We start from the raw sequence: 24,754 nt of genomic DNA, 5'->3' as shown, positions 1-24,754 counted from the left end.
GAACAGTCCCTGCCACTTGAGTGACTTCCAAATTTGAGTGTGCTTTAGAATTACATATTAAAAATACATATTCCTTTATTTTTTTAAGACCCAACACAGACTTACTGATGGAGACTCTCTGGGTATAGGTCCCAAAAATATGGGTATTAAAAAAAAAATCATATCTGAGATAGTGGAGAGTGCTTCAAAGTCAGTTAAGTCACAACATAAATGACAGATGGGGTTCTCTTTATCCGTGTGGTCTTTGAGAGATAAAGCAGCAATTTAGGAATTTAGACTTTGCCCTCATGACTGTTAACATAACTTAGTTTTTACTCTTTTGACTTGTACCTGGGAAAAAGGCTTTTTTTGTTGTCATTGCTATTCATTTGCTTTCCTTTTCTTTCTCTGGGTTTCTTAGACCTTTAGAAAATAGAATTTATATGTGGTGAACCCCTGGTCCTGTACAGAGCTTGTTATTGTTAGGTGTTTTGAGTTGGTTCCAACTCATAGCGACCCTGTGTACAACAGAACGAAACACTGGCCCATCCTGTACCATCCTCACAATTGTTGCTATGCTTGAGCCCATTGTTGCAGCCTCTGTGTCATTCCGTCTCATTGAAGGCCTTCCTCTTTTTCGCTGATCCTCCATTTTACTAAGCATGATGTCCTTCTCCAGGGACTGGTCCCTCCTGATAACATGTCCAAAGTACGTGAGTTGAAGTCTCCCCATCCTTGCTTTCTAAGGAGCATTCTAGCTGTACTTCTTCCCAGACAGATTTGGTATATTCAGTATTCTTAGCTAACATCACAATTCAAAGGTGGCAACTCTTCTTTGGTCATTGTCCAGCTTTTGCATGCATATAAGGCAATTGAAAATACCGAGGCTTCACTCAGGTACACCTTAGTCCTCAAAGTGACATCTTTGCTTTTGAACACTTGAAAGAGGTCTTTTGCAGCAGACTTGCCCAATGCAATATGTCATTTGATTTCTTGACTGCTCCTTCCATGGGTGCTGATTGAGGATCCAAGTAAAATGAAATCATTGACAACTCCAATATTTAGAGCTTCAATGTTAAGAGCTTCCACAGATGACTTTGAAAGCCTTGATCTACTGCCATCATATTTGAAAATGGTCCACTCTGGGTGCACATTTACCTTGACTTGCAGGCTTCATACACATTAGTAGTATGCTTCCTCTGTCCCCCATCACTCAATGCCTTTAAAGATTTTTTTTGAAAAAGCCATAGAGGCAAATAGAATATGTCAGTCAGTGGAGTCAAAATAGAAGCCCCCTGTTTCCCAACACTTTTTGATTGCAACAGCTGAAGCTAGTCTTGACACTGTCAGCGTGCAGGGTCTCGTAACCAAGGACTGTACTGTCATGTGTTGTTGCTCTGAAACTTCCCTGCGATATGACAAGTATTTCTTCAAACTCTTCTGTAATGACACCTTGGGCGTCGGCCAAGATACCTGTTTATAAAAATAATGGACCCTTGTCAGTCTCAGTGCCCTCTTATCATTTCTTAATTCTGTGGCATTCAGATAGCAGCCTGTTTTATCTTGCAAGAAAACCAACCTTAATTGTAAATCAAGAATATGCAGTATGGAATACGGTTGTTCATCAAGCATTTATGAGGCCCTGACTGTGGAGGAGGCACTGGGACTCACCCCCTGGAGCGTTGGCCCTTCCTGTCCTCACACCAAGCCCTGTGACCCCTGTGACTCCCCCCATGGCTTGCGGAGCCCCTGAAGCCTGGCCTTGCATTACAGTCAGTGAGCATCCACTTCTGTTTTCTGCAGGGTTGAAATAATGCTGCCTTTTGGGTCAGTGGTTCAGTATTTAGAGCAAATAGTCAGAATTAGATCAGGGCTCCCTGAGAGAGGAGAGGTGTCCCGGAGGTGTGTAACATGATTTTAGATGATACAGGAGGAACACTTTTTCAATCATTTTGTATGTGTTTTATTGGAGCACGGTGCTATGGGTTTAACAGCAGGATTCTGAATTCAGGCCCTTGCTTCGCCACTGACTAGCTGAGCTATGTGACCGTGGCAAGTTACTTAACTGAGCTGTGTCTCAGTTTCTTCCCCTTGAAGTTTCTTCCATCGTCAGGAAACCCTGGATATTAGAAAAACTCTGTATATAGAAATTCCAAACCCTCCATTTGTAGGAGCAGACACTGAGGATCAGATAGGTTAGGGGGTTTGCCCAAGGTCACTCAGTGGGCTAGAGGCAGAGCTGGGACCAGTCCCTAGATCTCCTGATTTCCAGCGCTTTGTTATTTATGTACACGGTAACAATCCATGTCCTCTCTCCTCTTTGCCTTTTTATTCTATAACTCCTGGAAGATTTGTCAATTCAAAGGGCTCGAGAGATGTGATGGAAGCTGGAAGGAGAGTTGCTGCATTTTACTTCTTTTAGACAAGTGGGGGGAAGTGGCGCTCTCCATTTGAGAGGTATTGGAGATGTGTTATTTAAATCTGTACAACACCCCTCATATGCTCTCAAAATAATCACAGCTGATATGTTGAGCCTTTGCTATAGAAACTCTTCTCCGTGCTTTATAGAGACCAGTGGTTCTCCAGGTGTGGTCCCTGGACCAGCAGCATCAGCATCCCCTGGATGCAGGTAACCCTTCTTCCCCACCGTCAAACCCACTGCCTTGAGTTGATTTCGATTCATAGCAGCCCTATAGGACAGAGTAGAACTGCTGCACAGGATTTCCAAGGCTGTTAATCTTTACAGAAGTAGACTGCCTCCTACAGAGCAGCTGGTGGGTTCGAACCACCGACCTTTTGGTTAGCAGCTGAGCACTTTAACCACTACTGACCAGGGCTCCCTGGCCCCTACCCCAGACCTCCTGAATCAGAATCTCTGGAGTTGGGGCCCAGCAGTCTGTTTTAAAAAGCCCCGCAGGTGATTCTGACACACACTGGCATTTGAGAGCCACTTACTAGGTGTCGTCATCAAACCCTTGAGGTTAAGAAGTAGTATGTTCCCTGTTTCACAGTGGAGGAGGTTAAAGCAGAAGATGATAAGCAACTTCTCATTATGCTGTTTAAAAAAAAAAAAAAAACAATTGCCGTCCAGTCGACTCTTACTCATGGCGACCTCACAGCCTCATGTGAGTCAGAGTAGAACTGTACCCCGTAGGGTTTTCAATGGCTGATTATTGGCAGTAGATCGCTAGGCCTTTCTTCCAAAGCACCTCTGGGTGGACACTAACCTCCAGCCTTTTGGTTAGCAGCCAAATGCAATACCATTTGTAGCACCCAGGGGCTGCGAACATTACTAAGCCTCAGCTTACTGATGTGCTTGCTCATATTCACGTGTTTAATCTTTACAACAACCCAGTAGGGTGGCTATTTTTATCTCCATTTTACAGATGAGTACAGTGAGGCTCAGGGATGTTCAGTGACTATTCCAAAGTCAGGAAGCTGGGACTCAAACACAGGTCTTTCCATCTTGTCTGGAACATTTCTCACTAACCCTCCACTGCCTCTGACCCTGACTCACTGCTGTCTCCTTTGCCCTCCAGCTGTGAGCTGCCATGATGTCTATTTTCTAGGAGGCCTCGGAACCCTCCCTGGGAGGCCTTGCCTCCCCGCCCCAGTACACTAGTTTGAAGCTGCCATCCAGAATCTGGGCTGAGCCCGTCTTTTCATAGCATATCCAGTGCCTCTGTGTAGGTGGGCTTCCCCTTTTCGATCCTGCAGCTCCCTCACCTCATAAGGGATGCTGTAACTAAATTGCATCCCAAAGCAGAAAGCCTCAAAGGGAGCACCAGCCTTCTGAGTCACTGTCGATGGGGTTGCTGGGAGAAGCAGGGCTGGCAGAGTGTTGATGACTTCTGCCAGGGCCACTACTTGCCCGCCATCCCTTAGCTTGGGTCTCATTTTCCTTTGGGACAAGGCTCATTTTTTTTCCCTGCATCCATATATGAGAAAATGCCCTACAGAAATTTTTCATGTATGGCAGCAGAGCACAAAAAACTTTTTTTTTCAGGTGCTCACAGATGCTGGCAAGCATAGTTACAAATCTAAGCTAGTCCTGAGTGTCGTGGGTGATTGTTGCTCAGTCCAGCCATTTGAAGTGCCTTCTCCTCCTGGCAGTTCCCCCTGCATCCTCTCTGTCTGGGTGACGCTGGCAGCTCAGGGATGCAGGAACACTGAGCTGACCATCATAGCATTGCTTCCTACTCTCCGATGGGATGGTCCAGTTACCTGTCTTTCTGCCTCTTGATCCCAGGGACAGGAACTATCTAATTAGCTTTGTATCCCCTGAGCCCAGCACAGTGCCTGGCACAGTGGAGACTCCAAAAACGCTCAAGTCGTGAACCTTTCCTGCAGGACCTAAACATAAAGCCCACTCACTTGACCCCAGTGGCTACAGGAATGAACCCTGGTTCACAGCTGTGGTGCTACCTCACCTATATCTTCAGGTGCAGTTGGGAGAGACTCAAGATGTGCCGAGCACCATGATCAAGAATGAAGGCAGTGAGCAGAAAGCTGGAAGGGTTTCCTCAACCCCTTAGGACTATGAGAACTTTGTATAGCTTTTTAAAATTTATCAACAAAATTATAAATGTAACTAAATATAATTAAATTATAAGTAAATCATTGTATATAACTAAAACGTGTATGAAGATATAGAACATAAATAATGCATAATTAGTACACATAAAATTCTAAATATAATGTTTATTCTATAAAAATAAATTTATAAATTCCCAGGTTTTTTTGCATTGGGCCTCTCCTGCCTTGTTACAGCAATTGTTATCAGCAGTGTCTCTATGAATGCCTAAAAATCTTACTTTTTTTCCAACCCCTAGGACAAATGACATGCTGAAGAACGGTCCCCACTATTGGTTGGAGCTCAGGGGTCAAAAGGATTTAATGGAGAGCCAAAGGCATGATCAGGGTTGAGGAGAAGCAGCCAGGGGAATCATTGCATCCCCTGGATCTGAAGGAGCAGGAGGGTAACAGAAGTCAGCAGAACTGGAATTGTGGGAGAGACCGTGGCAGGAGCGGGGAAAGCAGACTTCTCTTTCCCCCTGCCCACCAGTCTCCTCCTGGTGCCTCCTGTTGACCAAACTCAACCAGAAACAAGACAGACAAGAGCCAGTTAGTTCTGTCCAGAAAGGTCAACCTCTGGGACTCAGAGCAAGTTGGAGAAGAGTAGAGAGTGAATCTTTAGGGTCAAATGAGAACACCAGCCCACCTTCCATCCAGGGTATGTCTCACATAAAGGCGAGTATTACATCTACCATTGCCAAGTGTAGGGAGGCAGTCTCAGATCACAGGGGGCAGCATCTGATTGTCATACCCCACCCAGTGGGAACATGTCCCAGTCCTCACAACCATCTTTAATAATCCGCCATATTGAGAAACTTGAACACCTGGACTTCATAGCCTCAAAACCTGAAGTTATCGTGACAAGATTTTTGTGATCCTGCTCTTTCGAGGAACATGCATCTCTGTTCCTTACTCCCCAACCCCCACCTTGCCCCACTCCCATTGTTCACTTCTATACCCACAACAGTTTGGATTACCCAAAACCCCAAGAATGTATTCACTAACACTCCAATCTTCTGCTTTCCTGGAGTAGCAGGGCCCTGCTGATACGGCTTCAGGTGATGAATTTATTCATAGTGGCAGGTGTATTGGATGAAAGTAAAGAGATTGGAAAATTATGTAAAGTGTTTGAGAATGTGCGCACTTGTGCTTGCATTTAATGGGCCCATTTAGAAAAGTCCCTGAACCCTGAAGCCAAGACAAAGTTTAATATCTCCGAGGCTGCATGTTTAAATATTTGTGGTTCAGAAGAGCCTGAGTCAGCGTGTGTTTACCCATCCTGGTACCATTCCTGGTTATGTCTCCTACTTGCCGGCATTTTACTGTTCATTTCCTTCATGACTGAGAGAGTGGCAGTTGGGTGCACATCATGATCTTTCATCCTGAGTCTTCTGGAGTTGTAATCCAAAGATAAGTGGTGGTGTCTTCATTTTACAGGTGGAGAAATTAAGATATGCCCACGTTAGACTGAGAGAAGGTGGTGTTAGAACCCAGGAGACAGGAATAGTGAGCCTCTCTCCTGGCTGTAATCTTTGCAGTTAGACCTGCCTCCCCTGAGCTGCTCTGTGGGAGAAAGATGTGGCAGTCCGCTTTCATGAAGATTTACAGCCTCGGAAACCCTGTGGGGTACTTCTACTCTGTCCTAGAGGGTCGCTCTGAGTCGAAATCGACTTGACCACAGTGGGTTTGGGGTTTTGAGTCTTTACAGAAACAAATTGCCAGGCCTTTCTTCCACGGCTGCTGGATGCATTTCCAAACTGCCAACCTTTAGGTTGATAGTCGAACACAGTCCACTGGTGCCACTGAAGAACCTATCATAATCTGAGACATCTCATGAGAACATTTTATACCCGTAGAGAATGGTGTTTGTATGGAACAAGGAGGTAGATGGAAAAGGTTGTTTACAACAAGGATAACCAAACCTGAGTGTTCCAGCTGCCCTAGCCCTGCCAGGTGCCTTGAGGACTTGAGGAGATGAGTATCTTTGACACCTATAATTCATTCATGGCACACCAAGAGACCCCATTTGAGAAGCTGTCATCCTGAGAACATTTTTTGCTATCATTGGAATGCAGTGGGCCAAGCACCGTATTCCTCCCTTGGCACTTGTCACCTCACATACTTCATGCAGTCATTCTGAAAGACGTGTGTCACAGCACTTAGGTTGCAGCTTTTCCAGGGTCACTGTGTTAAAGGGCAGAGCCAAGACTCACGTCAGGAGCCCAGGTTTTTGGCGGCATAGCTGAGCAGATGACCTCTACGGTATCTTTTGATCCTAACAGTCTACTATTTTTTCAGTGATATTCCAGATGGGACCCATAGGTGTTCATTGGTCCCTTTGCCCTGTTGTAAGTTTTGGCCCTAATCTAAGACATCTTGTGCGAATGTTTCACAAACTCTGAGCCATAACTTCTCTGTGTGAGAGCCCTGATTGCCATTTCATTGTTCAGAACGTATTTCTTTGTACTCTCTTGTTATCAGCTGTCACCATCTCCCAGCTTGAGGGTAGGAGATGCACTGTTTGCCTGTTTGAGCCAATCACCATTTCTCTCATCCCAAAAATGTAATTGAAAAGGGCCTTAATGGTTTCCAAATGATAATAGCTCCATAAACTGATTAAAAAGGCCTCAATAAAGCTGTCTCAAGTTATTCTCCACAGCTGCAGACAGTGCCCTTTGTTTTCTAATGATCCCAACAAGAAATAAGGGCAATTTTTCTTCTTTGGTTAGGGACAAAACACAAGGAAGGCCGCCTTCTGTCTGCCTAACTACTCTCTCCATTTTCTTTTCTTCCCAGACAATCCACGTTGCTATTGTCTGCGCAGGGTACAATGCCAGCCGTGATGTCGTCACCTTGGTCAAGTCCGTCTTGTTTCATAGGTAAGAACAATTTTTGTACTCTGCAGGCGGGTATGTGACTGACCGCCTACATATTTCCTTGGGGAAGGGTTAAATAATAGCCAAATTTCTCATCAGTCATTTACACTGCTACAAAAATGTAATTTTTGTCTGAAACCCTGGGAAGATTATTGTGTTAGTGTTTCACAGCAGCGATTAGGTGATATCTTGCAGTGTTTAAAATTGTAGCTCTCGGACCTATCAGGACCTTCAGGGACACCCCCAATTTGGTGCTTAAATTTCCTAATCTGCTTCCCCTGCCTGGTGGTCACTGGTCCTCTCCGCTTACACGTGCCTGTCAATCAGCTGCTCACCGTATTCCAATGTGGCCATCCCACCTCTGCACATTCCTGGCCTTTAGAAGTCCTGCTTTATATTACATGAAAATTTTCCAAGGTGAAGATGGAAATGGCCCTAGCGAAATGCCCATGGAATCAGTACAAAGGATGGATTCTTCTTCCACCTGGAAGTTTCAACATCTCTCTTATCTCTTGCCCAAGTTAAACTCTTGCTGTTTGCTTCTATTGTCTCCTGGGATTTTCTTCCATCCCCTCACTATTTTGATTGATACCAGACATACTCAGCTAATAACCAGAATTTAGTCCATCATGCCAGCCAGTGCCCTTGGCTCATTCTCTAACATTCTTACCAGGAGTTGGGATGAAGCCTGTCTTCAGCTGTAACCAGCAGTATGGAAATGAATTGGATGACCAAGTCAGGATCCAGAAGGTTCTTAGAAGCTGGAGCAGTCATGATAGCTGTCAAAGTTCAACTTAACAGCAATAATTGTAAAATTCTACACCTGGATCCAAACTGTCCATGGTAGAAACAGTCATTGAAACCCTATGGAGCAGAGTTCTACTCTGAAACATAAGGAGTCGCCATGAGTCGGAATTGATGGCAACTCGTTTGGTTTTGGTGTTTTAGTTATCTATTCAGTGTGTCTCTCCCTTAGTAGAATTTGGGCCCTCTGAGGTTATAGACCGTGCCTTGTTTGTCTTTCTTCCCTGTATCAGAGCAAAATACCTGGTATTTCGTGCTCAATACATGTTTAACAAGTGAATCTGGAAGATGCCATTAATAAATAACCTAAGGATAATTTGAGAACCCTGGTGGCATAGTGGTTAAGTGCTACAGCTGCTAACCAAAAGGTCGGCAGTTCGAATCCACCAGGTGCTCCTTGGAGATTCTATGGGGCAGTTCTACTCTGTCCTATAGGGTCACTATGAGTCGAGTCGACTCGGTGGCATCGGGTTTGTTTTTTTTTGTTTATGTTTTTTAAGGATGATGTATTTAACCAGTTAGCTAATATGTCCAGTGCAGATTTAGTTCGGTTTCACATTTATGCCACACTGTCTTCTGTTCCACATTGCTGTCGAGTGGATTCCGACTCGTAGTGACCCTACAGGACAGAGTAGAACTGCCCCATAGGGTTTCTAAGGAGCTACTGGTGGCTTAAAAAACCCCAGTGGCGTCGAGTTGAAGGAACTGCCAAACATTTGGTTAGCGGCTGAGCTCTTGACCACTGTACCACCAGGGCTCCCCGCCACTGTGTAGATGATTTTCAGAGGATCGTTTTTATTTTTACTGTTTAGACTTAAGTTCCTGTATCAGTTAGATTTTGCCGTGAGCTATTTTACTCCAGTACTTATTTGGTATAAGACATTTATTTATTAGGTCTACTCTTTCGACTAAACTCTCCCCTCAGTGGTTCTTTTTTTTTTGTTTTGTTTCCCCCCTTGTAGTGCAAATACACACACACGCCCCCCACACACAAACTTCGTCAATTCAAAAGTTTGTACTTGCACAATTGAATGACATTGATTACAGCCTCCTTGTTACATAGCCCTTATCCCTGTCTTTTTCCTAATTGTTCTGCTGCCCTTAAACATAAACAAAGGAAGCGGGTGGATCTTTTGCTCTGCTGTCTTATGTGGTGAGCTTGTAGAACATCAACTTCACTGCCCTCTGGGAGCGGGAAAGGGGTGTAGACAAAGTGAGAAACAAATAGAAAGCAATGCCAGCTAGTGAGAGGGGCTGTTGGTCCCCCCGCCCCATAGCTCAGCCCAGTTGAAATTGCAAGTTCAGCTGCGCATCTGAGGGAAATGGGGGTACCGAATAATGGGGGGCTGAGTAGGGTTTGACCCCAGCTCCTCTGCCGGTAGGTGAGATGCCCTTCTCACACTGTCATAGCTTCTGTACAATTGTTGAGCCTTTCTGTGGTTCTGCAGTCACTCTCCGCTGCTTGAAACCAGGTATTTTGTCGATGAGGCGTTGAATTCATTGAGTGGTTCTCAGCCTTTTATGTATTTATTCCTTGTCTCTGCTAAAGAACTTGGGTTCCGCCCTAACAGAAACAAAAAGCCCACTTTTTAGAAATGGCTATTTGCATGATTACAGATATTCAATTATTCCGTTTTTTCAATTACGGCAAGTTTTCAGGTCATAAAAACTTTGGGTGGCATTGCCGGACGTAAATATTATTGCTCTAGCTACAAATCAAATCGTTTCAGTAGTTGTTGAAATTGTGAGACTCGTGAGTATAAACCTTTACTCCTACAAGTAACAGTGTAACACAAAGATGGTGAATTTAAAAATAGCTCTGGTATTATTATCGCTGCTGATGGCACGCCACTCTTCCACGGATGCCTGGGGATTTGAGAAGAAAGCAGTTTGCTCGTGTGTGTCACGGAAATTCTGCACCTGGCTTCAGCGACTGCTTGATCTTCTTAGATGGCTTGCACCAAATGACCTCTGAAGTCCCTCCCATCCCTGAAAATTCTCCAAATGAGAATGATTCTGTGAATTGAAATACTGGTGATAATGAGTGGAGGCATCAAGACAAAAGGACATGTGAAAGACTTTTTTGCTAAGAAAGTCCAGCCATAAATAGCTTCATTGCCTCCCAAGCACGTTATGGGGATTAACTAATACGTGATTATAAAATGCTTTGACAAATGAAGTACCTTCCTAACATTAAATAATAATATAATAATAGTGGTACAGCATGCTCCTCTTGGCTTTCACTGTTAATTACAGTTACTGGATTTCTTTTTCAGACAAGATTTTCAGGAAATTTTTATTTGAGGTTTGCCTTGTTACATCAAATCAATTTTATTTCTACAGGCAGCCTAGTGACAGTGGGCACATTGTATTTTAAAAGATGGTAAGAGTGGTATGGGCACACTTATACACTGATACCAGCGCTAAAAATTGCTGTAACATTTTGGAAAGAATTTCCAGAGTTTGGAAACCCTGGTGGCAAAGTGGTTAAGTGCAGTGGCTGCTAACCAGAAGGTCAACAGTTTGAATCCACCAGGCGCTCCTTGGAAACGCTATGGGGGAGTTCTACTCTGTCCTATAGGGTCGCTATGAGTCGGAATCGACTCGACGGCAGTGGGTTTTTGGTTTTTGGTGCCAGTGACCTTGCTACTATATGACAACTTTAGGGAGTCTATCCTAAAAAGATAACTCTACCTGTAGAAAAAAAAAAGAGAAAACTTTTATGAAGTATAGTTTGTAGTCATAAGATTTCTATAATACTTTAAAGCAGTAAGAATAAATAATGGAGCATCCTCTTATAGTAAGTCACGTACTTTTCGAAATATGTTATAACATGGACCCGTGCTTAAGATATAAAGGACAACACAATTCAGAAAGTTTGTTGGTCCTAGTTGCTGTTGAGTCAACTTCGACTAACAGTGACCCCATGTATAACAACAGAATGAAGGATTGCCCGGTCCTGAGCCGTCTTCACAAGTGTTGGTATGCTCAAGTCCATTGTTGCTGCCATGGTGTGTTTTGAGTGCCTTCCAACCTAGGAGACTCATCTTCTAGCACTATAATGGACAATATTATGATCCATAGGGTTTTCATTAACTTTCAGAAGTAGATTGCCAGGCCTTTCTTCCTAGTCCTTGTTAGTCTGGAAGCCCTGCTGAAACTTGTCCACCAGGGATGACCTTGTTGGTATTTGAAATACCAGTTGCATATCTTCCGGCATCATAGCAACGTGCATGACACCATAGCCTAACAAACTGACAGCCTGGTGGTGGTCAAAAATGTATGTGTAATATGAATGCCAATATATAAACACATTCATGTGTGTATCACACATATACAGATACATGTGTAAAACCAGAAAAAAACCAAACCTATTGCCGTTGAGTCTATTCCGACTCATAGCGACCCTATAGGACAGAGTAGAACTGCTCCATAAGGTTTCCAAGAAACACCTGGTATATTCCAACTGCTGACGTTTTGGTTAGCAGCTGTAGCACCACCAGGGTTTCCAGATACGTATATGCATGATCAAAACACAAAGATGTGAAAGACTAATAGAAAATACGTAACAATGGAATTGTTTGCATGTTGTGTTGTGGTGGTGGTGCTCTTATTTTCTCTGAACAGGTTTGTTTTGGGTCATCACATTTTGCAACCTTTATAATAAACAAGAAAAGTAATGATTTACTTGGAAAATACTATACACAAATTTTATGTGAGTAAAGGTGTACCTAGTAGAAAATAACATCATAGATGTCCGTGTTACCTAGATGGAAGGATATTCAAAGAAAAACTGGGGGGATACCCGTAACTGCAATCTCCATTGCAAATAACCTGGAAAATATGGCTGCTCTTCAAAGAAACAGTGTTCTTAGTGAGCAAGAAAAAAATGTTTGTTTAGTAACTAAGTGTTACCTCTTGGGCAGGAAGGTGGGCCAGCTTGTAAAAATTTGATAAGGTTTGCTGGCATGATCTACTTACACTCCACAGCCCTGTTTGCAGGAAGAAGCTTGGTTACTTCCCTTACTTTACGTATCGACCAGTCCTTTTGTCGTGTTTTATTTTTGCATTTCATTTACGCCACTGAAAATCCTGGTGGATGAAATAGCATATGTGTGAGCAGTATCTGCGTCTAATCGTCTTATCGCTTATTCAGGCTTATATTATAGAAGCAGTTTCTAGGTTGTGAGGGGAGCACAGGATTTTGAATAAAACAAACTGACGGCCTTGGGCCCTCGTTCTGGCCTTGCTGCTTACTAGCTGGATGACCCTCAGCAAGCCACTGTGCTTGCCATGAGTCCTCTTCCCCAGCCCACCATGGAGCATTGTTGTGGATATCAAAAGAGAAACTATTTGTAAAACTTTTTTGAATTTTTATTTATTTAAGAAGTACTAATGTCTCTGGGGGACGTTGACGGTTCAGTGGTAAACTTCCCACCTTCCATGCGGGAGACCTGGGTTCGATTCCCAACCAGTGCACCTCATACGCAGCCACCACCCGTCTGTCACTGCAGGCTTTGTGTCGTGAGGATGATAAGCAGGTTTCAAAGGAGCTTCTGTAGTAAGATGGACTAGGGAAAAAGGGTTGATGATTTACTTCTGGGAATCAGCCAGTAAAACCCTGCAGATCATAGTGGTCTGGCCTGCAACTGATCGTGCAGAGGGAGCAGGCCTGGGCAACATTTTATTCTGTTGTATGTGGGGTCTCTGTGAGTTCGGGGCCAACTCGACAACAGCTTACTCTGCGCCAGGCTAAGTGCTTTTGAGGACTCAGTGTTCCAAGTGCTTTTTGGGTATTAATGCATGTAACCTTCATAACACCTCCATGAGGTGGGTGTGATTATTATTCCCATTTTACAGATGATGAAACTGAAGAACAAGAGTTTCAGTCATGGCACAAGTTCACACAGAAAGGGTGGGCAGATCTGAGTTTGAGCTCAGTCAGTCTGGCTTCAGAGTCTGAGCACTTAACCACTATAAGACAATAAAGAAGTTACCATTTTCAATACCATTATTTTTATTTTTAAGGCACTCTGGTGGCGCAGTGGTTAAGTGCTTGGATGCTAACTGAAACGTCAGCAGTTCGAATCTACCAGTTGCTCCATGGGAGAAAGATGTGGCGGTCTGCTTCCATAAAGATTTATAGCCTTGGAAACTAGGGGGCAGTTCTACTCAGTGGCGTCACTAGGGTTGGTGTCACCCAGTGCAGTAACTGATGGTGTCACCCCCTGCCCCGCATGGTCCTCCTCCCATACCAGCCCATACAGAATCCTTAGCAATGTTTATTATCAATTCTAATCATAGAACAGTGTGTGATAAGTATAGTTGTGGATTGCTTAAATGTAATATTTCTTAGATTATATAAATATTAGCAACAAAATCATCCTGTAAAATCTTTCTACATTGAATTACAACATTATTAGTTAACAACATCGTTAGTAACTGAGCGGAAGTTTTTTTTTTTTTTTGATATTTCTCCTTCTTTTCCTTTAATTACTACTTCATTCTCAAAAAAGTTCTTGATATAGGTTCACAGATACTAAGTACCACAGTATTGTAGTTAAAACGCCAGAAAATTTGACCAAATCAGTGATCATAAAAACACCAGCAGCCATGAAAACTACAGTGCGTGCTTGTAGCGCACGCAGACAAACCATGTGATTTGAAGGGTCATCGTAACTGAGTAATAATGACAGCTCTACCTGGAGTGCATTAGAGAGTTCAAAAAGTAAGTTAGCGGAGAGTTTTAGCCTTGTAGGTATATTGATACATGTAAGCCGGACTTACGAAAAATGTTGTTGTTGTTACAACTAACTACAGGGATATTTTTATTAAAATGTAATACGTTTCTGCTGAAAAACTGCACAAAAGTTTTATAGACAGTCATTTTGATGTCACCCCCTCTGACGATGCCACCCAGTATTGGCTGCATCCCCTGCACTCGCCTAGTGACCCCACTGGTTCTATTCTGTCCCATAGGGTAGCTATGAGTTGGGATCAGTTCAACGGCAATGGATTTGGCTTGGTCTGGTATTTTTATTTCTAACTGTCATACTGGGTGACCATGTAGACATTGTGATCATTACCACTATCTCCATAATGATCATCATCCCCCTGGGTGTATTATTTTTGAGGTGCTGAGCATAGAGTAAAAGTGAAGTAAGAAAAAGGGTTTTAAATGCCTGGACACCAATGTTCTAGTAGGACTTGAGAAAAAAATGACATGGGCAAGTAATTTATAGTTGCTGTCAAGTTAACTCTGACTCATGGTGACCCCGTGTGTGTCAGAGTAGAACTGCGCTCCACAGGATTTTCAGTGGCTGGTTTTTTTGGACATAGATTGCCAGGCCTTTCTTCCAAGGCACCCCAGGGTGGACTTGAACTGCCAACCTTTCAGTTAGCAGCCAAGCACATTAACCATTTGCACAACCTTGGGACAGGTAATACCTGTTCAAAATACATTTGAACAGAAAGCGAGCTATGCTATGTGGCCATGCTCATGAATGTAAAACTAAAAAGACCTAATGAGCATGGCTCAGATGTTAAGCTTCACATATGCTGTCACATTTGAATTTCATCCCAAGCTGGTATAGTCAGTGCCAGCATACTCACAGAGGGATGAGGAAACCAAGGCTCTCAGAGGTTAAATAGCTTGTCCAAGGTCAAAGGTGACCAAGTGTTGGCCCTGGGATTCAACCTTGGCTCTGCCAAACCCAAGAGTCCATGAGGCCTTTTGATTTTCTGGAAAGTTGGTCTGTTGTCCTCTCACAGAAAGCTTTTGTGACATGAGACTACCTTGTCCTTGAAGCTCCCCATATTACCAAGGCCACTCAGTCTCTGAAACCAAGAACTCACGCTGAAAAGCCCCCATTCTGGCTGCTGTGTTGTTCAGAAATGAGCTCTGTTAAATCTCAAAGTGTAATAGGCTCAGTGAGTGTTCAAGTTGCTGTCACAGACTCTTCTCCTAAAATTGCCATTCCTTTGTAAACTTAATAATTAAGGATTATTTCGGCTCAGATGTCCCTGTGCATTTTAATAAAAACAGAGCTTCTAAGCTCTCTGGCACGTTCCTGAAAAAATAAGAAAGGCAAGCAAAGAAGGAAGCTGTGGCTTAATCATCATTGCCTTTTGTATTACCATATTTATTGCATCCCATCCTGGAACAGGGGAGCAGTTAAGGAAACCAGAGGCAGCAGGAACGTTGCTCATTAAGAGTGAAGGCTGCAGGCTCCGCTGAAGATGAAGCACACGCTCGCTTCATTCTTTAGTGAAGAAGTGCGGTCTGATCTGTCCACAGAACGCGCTTAATGTCTGTAGCAATGTCTGTGTTGCTGTAACCCAGGCAAGCTGTGTGGACTCGTTGTCTTAAGACCCAGGCCAGCCTTTTCTCATGGGTCTAAAGCTGTGCTCCCAAATAAATCTATTACTGGTGCCTTGTATGAAAGACTATTTGAGCTGTTATACTGATGTAAAATTAAATAATCTTGAATCATATAGTGAGGAAATTATTCCCTTTGTGATTCTTCTGAATGAATTCTTATTATCTTCAGTCTGTAAAATTCACTTTGGTGTATACCTGTCTTTAACATCAGCCTAACTCTTACTAATCTCCCTTTGAACAAAAAGAGAATAGGACATGGACTCATAGCCTTTGAATGATGTTGGCATTTGCAGGGCCCATCATTAAAACTAGAATCTAAGTGTAAGTGGTACAAAGGGTTAAAGTGCTTGCTGCCAACCAAAAGGTTGGCGGTTCAAATCCAACCAGAGGTATCTCTCAAGAGAGAACTGATGATTTACTTCTGAAAAATCGTCCATTGAAAACCTTGTGGAACGCAGTTCTACCCAGACATGTGTGGGGTCACCATCCCTTGGAATCTACTGGACAGAAACTTTTTGTTTTGGTTTTGGGTTAGGTTTTTTTTGTTGTTGTTGTTGTTTTGGAGTTTTTTTTTTTTTTTTTTCATTAAAACTATTTCTTAACCTCCGCAGTTAGGAAGGAATCCTGGTGGCACAGTGGTTAAGAGCTTGGCTGCTAACCAAAAAAGGTTGGCAGCTGGAATCCACCAGCCACTCCTTGCAAACCCTATGGGACAGTTCTATTCTGTCCTATAGGGTTGCTGTGAGTCGGAATCAACTCGACAGTAAGGGGTTTGGTTTTTTTGGTTTTAGAGTTAGGAACCAATTGAGAAACATGATTCAAAAGTCATGCATATGGAGAATGAAATACCACCTTATGCCTGTTATTCCTGAATTGCAGAGTGTTCTTTCCTCTGTGGCCACATTGGGCTTTCTCTTATCCATTACCACGTCAATCATTCTAGCCTCCGCCCCTAGTTTATTCTACCCCTACAGTGAAGCTCTGGTGGCGTAGTGGTTAAGTGCTATGGCTGCTAACCAAAAGGTTGGCTATTAAAATCCACCAGGTGCTCCTTGGAAACTCTGTGGGGCAGTTCTACTCTGTCCTGTAGGGTCGCTATGAGTCAGAATCCATTCAACAGCAGCAGGCTTTTGACAGTGAGATACCTAAGCTCCACCCGGAGGCAGAATAGCACGCTGTTCCCAGGAATCAATTTGTACTTCCACATTGGCCAGAACTTGGTCACATGGCCATGCCTATCTGCAAAGGAGGCTGGGAAAATTTGGTCTCTTTTCTGGCTATATCCATATTTATAGTACTAAAGAAAAATGGGAGAGCAGATTTTGGAGAGAACTTTCAGTCATTGCTGTGGGCTTTTGAAGAATTTTAAGCATCTCTGGCACTGGGTTCCCGGTAATTGTGTCAAACTGTGGGGACATTTAGATTTCTTTGAATAGTTATTCGCTTGTCCATTTATTTATTCTTTCAATAAACAATTACTGGGTGCAGATACACATACAGTGCAAAAATCTAGAGACAAGATTATTAACAAAATATAGCTCCTGATGACAAAACATCATCTAGCAGAGGACAGACAAGTGAATAGTCAGTAAGTAGATCATTGCAGTCCAACCCAGTGGGGTTAATACTGAGCTAAGAATTCAGTGGGAGGGTAGTTCAGCTATAAGAAGGGCACCCAACCCAGTGAAATGGTTTCCTTGAAGGCCTGGTGTCTAAACTGAGAACTGAAGGCCAGAAGCGGTTATCCAGGCACCAAGTAAATGGTCCAAGAAGAGGTGACAGCGTGGAGACAAGCCTGCCGGAGAGTACAGCCAATCCCCAGAGCTACAGCCATGGCCAGGCACTGTTGTACGCCCTGGGGATAGAGCAGTGAATGCGCCAGTAGGTGCTTTGTGAAACTGGAGAAACCGTGCTGTAGATAGCTCACAAGCTAGAGGAGAGGAGACGGGGACGGACAGACAAATAACAGATTGACTAAGAGAGTGATGGAGGAGGGAGACAGGACCACTCAGCTGTGGTGGCAGTGGAGCCATCCTGAAGGCTAAGCAGGAGTCAGTCCTGTGAAGGGCTGGGAAAGAGAATGCAGGTTTGAGGAGGGAGTGGGAAGACATGAGCTTGGAGGGTATATGGAGTGAGATCATCACAGGTCCCGTTAGCTCCATGCAGGAGGCTGAACTTTTCACCTTGTACGGTGTGCAGGGAATTGTGTGATTATTTTGGAGAGACCACAGGAATTATAGGATGGAGGATATATATTGAAGGGAACGAGCTCAGAGGCAGGGAGGGAAGGGGTGAACATAGCCATCAGAAATCACTGACGGTTGAAAAAAGCCCAGAAACTCATTGCCATAGAGTCAATTGTGACTCATAGCGATCCTATAGGACAAAATAGAACTGCCCCATAGAGTTTCCAAGACGTGGCTGGTGAATTTAGACATAATTATAAAAAAAATTATAGCTAACATTTATTAAGTCCTTACTACCTGCCAGACACTGTTCTAAGTGCTTCATATATTTTAACTCAGTCATTCTGACCGTAACTATGAGATAGGATCTGTTGTTTTCATCCCCATTTTATAGATTCAGAAACTGAGACTCAGGCATTAAGGAACTTGCGCAAGGTCGCGTCGACAATTTGTGATAGAACCAAAAGAAGGTATAACCAGTCTGACCATTAGACTAGGCTGCCTGCCGGGACTTGGCAATCGATTGCATTTGGGGAAAGTGGATGAGGAGAGAGCCCAGGTGATGCTCATGTTTCTAGCTTATGCAGTTGGATGAATGATGCGGTTAACTCAGCCAGGAATTTCAGGAAGGACATGTCAGGCGCCAGGAGAGGGCAAAATGATTTCTCTTTCAAAAACTGGTTTAGTTACTCACCCATGTAACCATTCAGAGCAAATGGGAGCACTTACTTAATATGCCGGGCGTTGTTCTGGATGCTCAGACACAGCAGTGAATGACAAAGTCCCTGTCCCCATGGAGCTTACATTCTAGAGAAGAGACATGTGCGGCACAAACGCTCCACTGATAACTGGTAACTTGGTGATGTTATGAGAATTGTAACTGGACCTTCTTGGTTTCAAGGGGTCTCTGGTAGGACCCTCTGGTTGGCAGTTGGATTTACTAGTACAAAGCTCAGGAGACAATTGTGACTTACACTGAGGCTCCAAGCAAAGTGCTTTAGGCTGTTTCCAGGTGCTTTTACTACGGCCCATAGAGAAGGATGCTGAAAGGTGCAGTTTACAGGAACTGCTTTCTTGTGATGGTACCGCGAGCCTCACAGGAGGGCAGCTGCTGGCCAGCCTGTGTCGATTGCTGGGACCAAGTCAGCAACCTGCCAGAACTGGCATTTGAACCCGTTTTGATTGGAATTCCGAAGCATTGCTCTTTCACACTGTATAATGCGTTTTTTATTTGAGTACTACCTCATTAAGGCTGCTGGACTGAGGTTGAATGAATGAAAGCAGTGGAAATATTAAGAGTGAGGATGAGCTGATATTCAGTGACGGGAGCCCCAGACAACTTCATCTTTCTTGTGTGGTTTCCCTTTGGAGAGGAACATGAGAAAACAGAACTTAGCACTGTATTGTGCAAGATGCATCTTACTAACTGCATACATCCAGGCTAAAGACTTTGCTCTCTGCTGCTGTGTTCTGCATTAATGCGGATATGCTCAAGTGGCAGTTATAAGGGGTTGGCCAGGTTGTTACAGCATGCTCTATTTAGGAATTTTGGAAGCACCAAACCAAAACCCGCTGCCATCGAATCGATTCCGACTCATAGTGATCCTACAGGACAGAGTAGAACTGCCCTGTAGAGTTTCCAAGGAGCACCTGGTGGATTTGAGCTGCTGACCTTTTGGTTAGCAGTCATAGCACTTAACCACTATGGCACCAGGGTTTCCTTTGGAAGCACACATACCCTAATGAAAGGTACGGTGGTTTGCTTGAGCTGGGTATCACAACTGTTTTGTCCTGTCTTTTCTTTGGCTGCCACGTCCATGAAACGGTCATATAGAGAGAAATGTCTTCTCCTCTCAGCTCTTACATCCTCATCAGTAAGCACTGGTTTGGTCAGGTGCCTGATGAACTTCCACAGTTGCTGTTAGAAACCAGCCACACCTCGTGGGTTGTTAAGGATCACCTGTGTTTTTACTGCTGGATTTTAGCTGCCTTACCTCCGCCTCCTCACTCTTCTTCTTCTCGATTCCCACAGGCGGAACCCTCTGCACTTCCACCTCATTGCCGACACCATCGCGGAGCAGATCCTGGCCACGCTCTTCCAGACGTGGATGGTGCCTGCCGTGCGTGTTGACTTCTACAACGCAGATGAGCTCAAGGTATGAGTGGAGAAGGAGATGCCTCCCTGGTCTCCCAGCCTGGAAGTTCTTCTTACATGTGGTTTAGTAGACTGTAGCAATGATAGAACTCTCAGTCCCAACTTAAAAATGTCCAGTATATAATCAAGGTTGTTTGCCAGCTGAACCTGATTTTATTATCAAAAGCATTAAATTAACCACTTTACTGGCACAGAATCCATTTCGGTCTGTGCAGTTCTGGCCACCAAGGCTTTCCATAGATGCTGGAGGCCATTGGTCTTGTACATATGAGAGAGAGATTTTTTTGTACCTGTTACCTAGAGAATTCTGTCACCCAATAAGGTAAATGCTGAACTCTAAGTTTGATAGACCTGCTTTGAATTTGTGTATTGTCATTTACTGGTCTTGAAACACAAAGCAAATTGCCTACCTTTTCTGGTCCTCAGCTTTCTCATCTGCACAAAGATGGTTGTAATATCAAACTTATGGGGGTAATGGAGTTACTGGACAGCACAAATTGTTAAGCACTTGACTACTAACTGAAAGGTTGATGGTTTGAACCCACCCAGAGGCACCTTGGAAGAAAGGCCTGGTGATCTTCCTAATGGTCACAGCCTTGAAAACCCTATGGAGCAGTTCTACTCTGCACACATGGGGCCGCCATGAGTCAGTATCGACTTGATGACAGCTGGTCATGGGGCAATAAAGTGGCTCAAAGGGCAGAATATATGCTTTTAAAAGATTGTGTTGAATAAATATTAAAGATTATGTTAGGTTGGAGGGTCCCACCCAAATGAGACCCTTTTTGTCATATCACTTCCTTGTTTAGAATCCTTCTGTAGCGTCATTTTGCCAGCATTGAGATGGAGATTTCACAACCTGACTGAAGAAGTTCTCTATGTTCTGACTTCTTACGCTTCCTCCAGCCTCGTTTCTTGTCATTCCCGCAGGTGTGCTCTATTTCTTAGCTCTTAGAAGCCACCTGTGGTTCTCTCTGCTTTCTCTCCTATGTTTGAGCCTTTGGTATGCTGTTCCATCTATCTGATGTACCCCTCCCACCTAACTTGTCTCAACTCCTACTCATCCTTGAGGATTCAGCTGCCTGGCTGCCACCACTGAGAACTTTCTCACTTCTTCAGGCGGGAGGAAGAAATTTCCTATTCACTTGTCTGTCTCCTATTCAACTTTGGAACCTTCTTAAGCAGCGTGCTCTTTTCTTTATTTCTGGTGCATAGTAGGTACTGTTATGCTTGTGGATTCAACAACTTGCTGTATTAGAGGAACTTTCAACTTGGCAGACATACTTTGATGCTCTGTCTCCAGTCACCATGGGAAGGGCTAAACACCTAGGCATGAGGCTGATTCTGGCAAATTGCTTGTTCCAGACCTCATAAAGCCATTATCTTTTCATTTCAGAGCTATAACATTTTAAATAGATCACAGAGATGCCGGCCCAGGTTTTTGATTTTCAAATATTTCAGGCTCCGAGGTTGATGGAGATGTTCAGAATTTAGCATTTGGGAATTGTCGCGGTAATTTGCTTGCCATTCCGATCTATTCTGAGTGAAAATTGATTAACACTCTTAAAAACGGAAAAACAAAATTTAGTAAATTGCTGCACTAATTAAGGTGAAAGCCAGCCACTCTGTCTCCTAGGGTCTTCGTGCCAACACCGTGGGGAAAAGCAATGGGAGAGGAGGAGCGGCATCTGGCGTGGATGGACAGCCTACCTCCTCCTTAATCGTTCTCCTTTCTTTTGGCAGTCCTGTGCAGTGTCTTTCAAGTTTGCCCTCTCTACTTTTTAGTAAAAATGAAACACAGAAAGAAAAAAGGGGTTGAAAAATCCTGAGCTCAAGTCCTAGTCACTGTTGAAGAACCCTCTGATTTTGGTTCTGAGACTTGGCTCTCTCAGTTGGGTGTGGACAGTGTCTGCCCCTCAAGGAAGGGATTAAATAAGATAATGCTTGGGGTCACCACATTTCTGAGGCCTGTCTTGCTTCAAAGCACGAATGGGCAGCCAGGTGTCTGTCTGTAAGTGGTCCAGCAATGACATGTATAAGGAAGCTCTGTCTGTACCACAAAAAAAAAAAAAAAAAGCTGCCGTTGAGTCAGCTCTGACTCATCGTGACCCCAAGTGTGTCAGAGGAGAGCTGTGCTCCAAAGGGTTTATCAATGACTGATTTTTCAGAAGTAGATCGCCACGCCTTTTTTGCAAGGCGCCTCTGGGTGGACTCAAACCTCCAACCTTCAGTTAGCAGGTGAGCTCCTTAATTTTTTGTACCACCCAGGGATTCCCCATCTGCACCAGCCCCTGTAAATCCCAAGAGCAGCTCTGGGGCAAGTGAGTGAGTGTCATTCTGCGGCAGGTGCACCAGGAAGGGAACATGATAAAGCACCACCCGGTCCATGACATTAGAGAAGGAAGATGAACACGAGAGAAACAGAATCATACCGTGTTCTGCAGCTGTGCTCAGGAAGCGTGTCAGATGGGACCCTCAGCACGCACACACGATGGCCTCCCCCAGTGCGGCTCCGAGAAATCACTTTGTACAGCTGTTGGAAATGACGTCTCTCGGAAACGCTCCTGCGGGCCCCTTATTATGTCTGTTAGTGCTGGAGAGCAGAGTATTAGGGAACAGGAAATTTGTGAGGGACTCGTGCATGATTAAAAAGGGACCGTGGGAAATTCACGGTGGCCTGCTGCATTTCTGTCCGTGATGGCCAGTTAGTGTGGATTTGCAAATAGTGATCACTCAGCCTATGTATCTTTGTGGCCTGTGAAATGCTCTTGGTCTTCCTGATGTTTACGCCGGCTCATTCATTCCCAGCCTCGAGGCCCTGGATCCACAGGCTTCCCAGGACTGAGAATGGCTTTATACTCTGAGCTGCCCTCCAGACATGCAGCTCATATCGCCAGGGGAGGAGGAGAGTGTGTTTCTGTGTAGAGCTTTGTAGATGGCGACATGCTGCTGTCATTACTTCTCATCACAACTCTGTGGAGGAGGGGAAACAAGTTGTATCACCTCCCTTTCCCAGATAATTCAAACATCGAAGCACAGGGTTGAAGAGTCTTTGCCTAAGACCAGGCAGCTAACAAATTCCAAGGCCAATATTTGACTTCCCCCTTTCCAAATGAGATGACAGTCGATACGAGATTGTATAACACACTATGCACAGATGTGGTGCAGATCCTCAGGGAAGGAGGCAAACGGGCTGCAGCTCTTGGGGAGCGAAGTCACCACTGAGGAGTTGCACTTGAACTCAGAGTTCCTCTTTGCAGTGACTTTGGACCCCACTGGCTACAACCTCTGTTATTTCTGGAACTTACTCTGTTTTGCATGGTTCTCTCATGGAACCCTCGCAACAACTCTATAGAGTAGGTCTTATTATTATCCTCATTATACAGATAAGGAAACTGAGCCTTAAGAAGGTCATACTGAATCTCAAATCACATAAGTAGTACCTGGCAGAGCCAGGATTAAAAGCCAGGACTTGCAGACTCCATAGCCCATGCTCTTTCTCCTGGATTACATTTCCCCCTCCGTGGCCTTTCTTAAGCTGAGATAACATCATTGCGTCTAGACAAGGGTCCTCTAAGCGCTCAGTGGTGTGTCCTTTTTCTGGCTGTTCCTGAAGAACAAATGTGTTAGCATGAACCTTCCCTTTTAAAGACCTGCTGGAAATGAAGTTTCCTACTGGGGATAAAAGTACAGCAGACTAACTATGCTGCTGAGGTTTGGGACTACTGTGCTACTCACATCCAAGAGCCATGTTCTAAACAGCCATCCCTCTAGGTAGCTTGCTTTAAATCAGCAAAACATCTCTTGCCAGGCTTAGACAAGGCCCGGGGTGTATAGCAGCCTCTGATCTTGCTCGAGTTTGCCCAGAAAGTCACCCTTATGCCATCACTGGGGTGAGGATGACCCCGAGCTTGCCTAGGAAAGCGGCTGGGGCAGGAACTGTTTCATGATCCACCTATCTAGCTGGGGTCCCTAACACATCTCCCTTCTTCTCAGACCTGCTCCACGCTCATTACCAACATCAGAAAGGTTGCTGAGTGGGACTCAGGGCTCTGGTGACAGAAAATATTGATGGTTGACTCTCAAAATTGGCTTCCGGCTCATACTTAATTGCCTTTGTGCTGATCTCTGTGGAGAATAACCCAGGCTCTTTTTAGATAACTGCAATCTCTTGACATCCTGCAGTCCTTTGGGAGGCAAACTTCCATTGTTCCTCTCCCTGGGGGTAGATAAAGTGCTGCCTACCCTACCTGTTTCCTAGGAAGGCACTCTTCCTGAATGATAGACAATTTCAGCTCCAAGAGACTGATGAGAACGTGAAATCATAGGGTTTCAAAGTTGGAAGTAGGCTTAATACTTACTGACTTTTTTCACGGCTTCAAACTGGTTCGTTCTGGTTTGACCCCCTGCTGAGAATTTGACTTTCTACCCCAGATATACTGAATCAGAATCTACATTTTAATAAGATCCGCAGGTGATTCTTACGGAGATCTTGTTAAAATATAGATTCTGAGTCAGTATATCTGGGATAGAAATGCAAATTCTCAGCAGGGGGGTGAACTGGACCAAACCAGTTTGCAGCACTGCTTCTTTTGGACGTACAAGGACAGGTGAGTTTTTCAAAATCTCACATGTGATTCTTGGCAGAGGCTGAACCTCAGAGCCTTGACTCCAACACATTCCTCTTCCCAAAACTAGGCCTGCGTGTTCTGATTGGCAGGCTTGGGATATAGTTCAAGGGCCCACACTTGGCAGTGGTTGAGCTTCAAGCTTTAAGCGCTATGACCAGATACCTTTG

The 24,754-nt window shown here is 44.2% G+C and overlaps 1 protein-coding gene across 4 annotated transcripts in view; it reads left to right on the top strand.

Annotated features, from left to right (window-relative positions):
• LARGE1 (LARGE xylosyl- and glucuronyltransferase 1) overlaps positions 1 to 24,754 on the top strand; it is a 686,352-nt gene that overhangs the window by 326,600 nt on the left and 334,998 nt on the right. For all 4 annotated transcript variants that reach the window (XM_049884284.1, XM_049884285.1, XM_049884286.1 and 1 more), the window contains 2 exons: positions 7,351 to 7,433; positions 19,834 to 19,957. In XM_049884284.1, the coding sequence (XP_049740241.1) occupies positions 7,351 to 7,433; positions 19,834 to 19,957 (207 nt within the window). The remainder of the gene's footprint in view (positions 1 to 7,350; positions 7,434 to 19,833; positions 19,958 to 24,754) is intronic.

Source organism: Elephas maximus, chromosome 4 (genome assembly GCF_024166365.1).
Source record: "Elephas maximus indicus isolate mEleMax1 chromosome 4, mEleMax1 primary haplotype, whole genome shotgun sequence".
NCBI lineage: Eukaryota > Metazoa > Chordata > Mammalia > Proboscidea > Elephantidae > Elephas > Elephas maximus.
The sequence above is the reverse complement of the archived record's forward strand: the minus strand, read 5'-3'. Positions and strand labels throughout refer to the sequence as shown.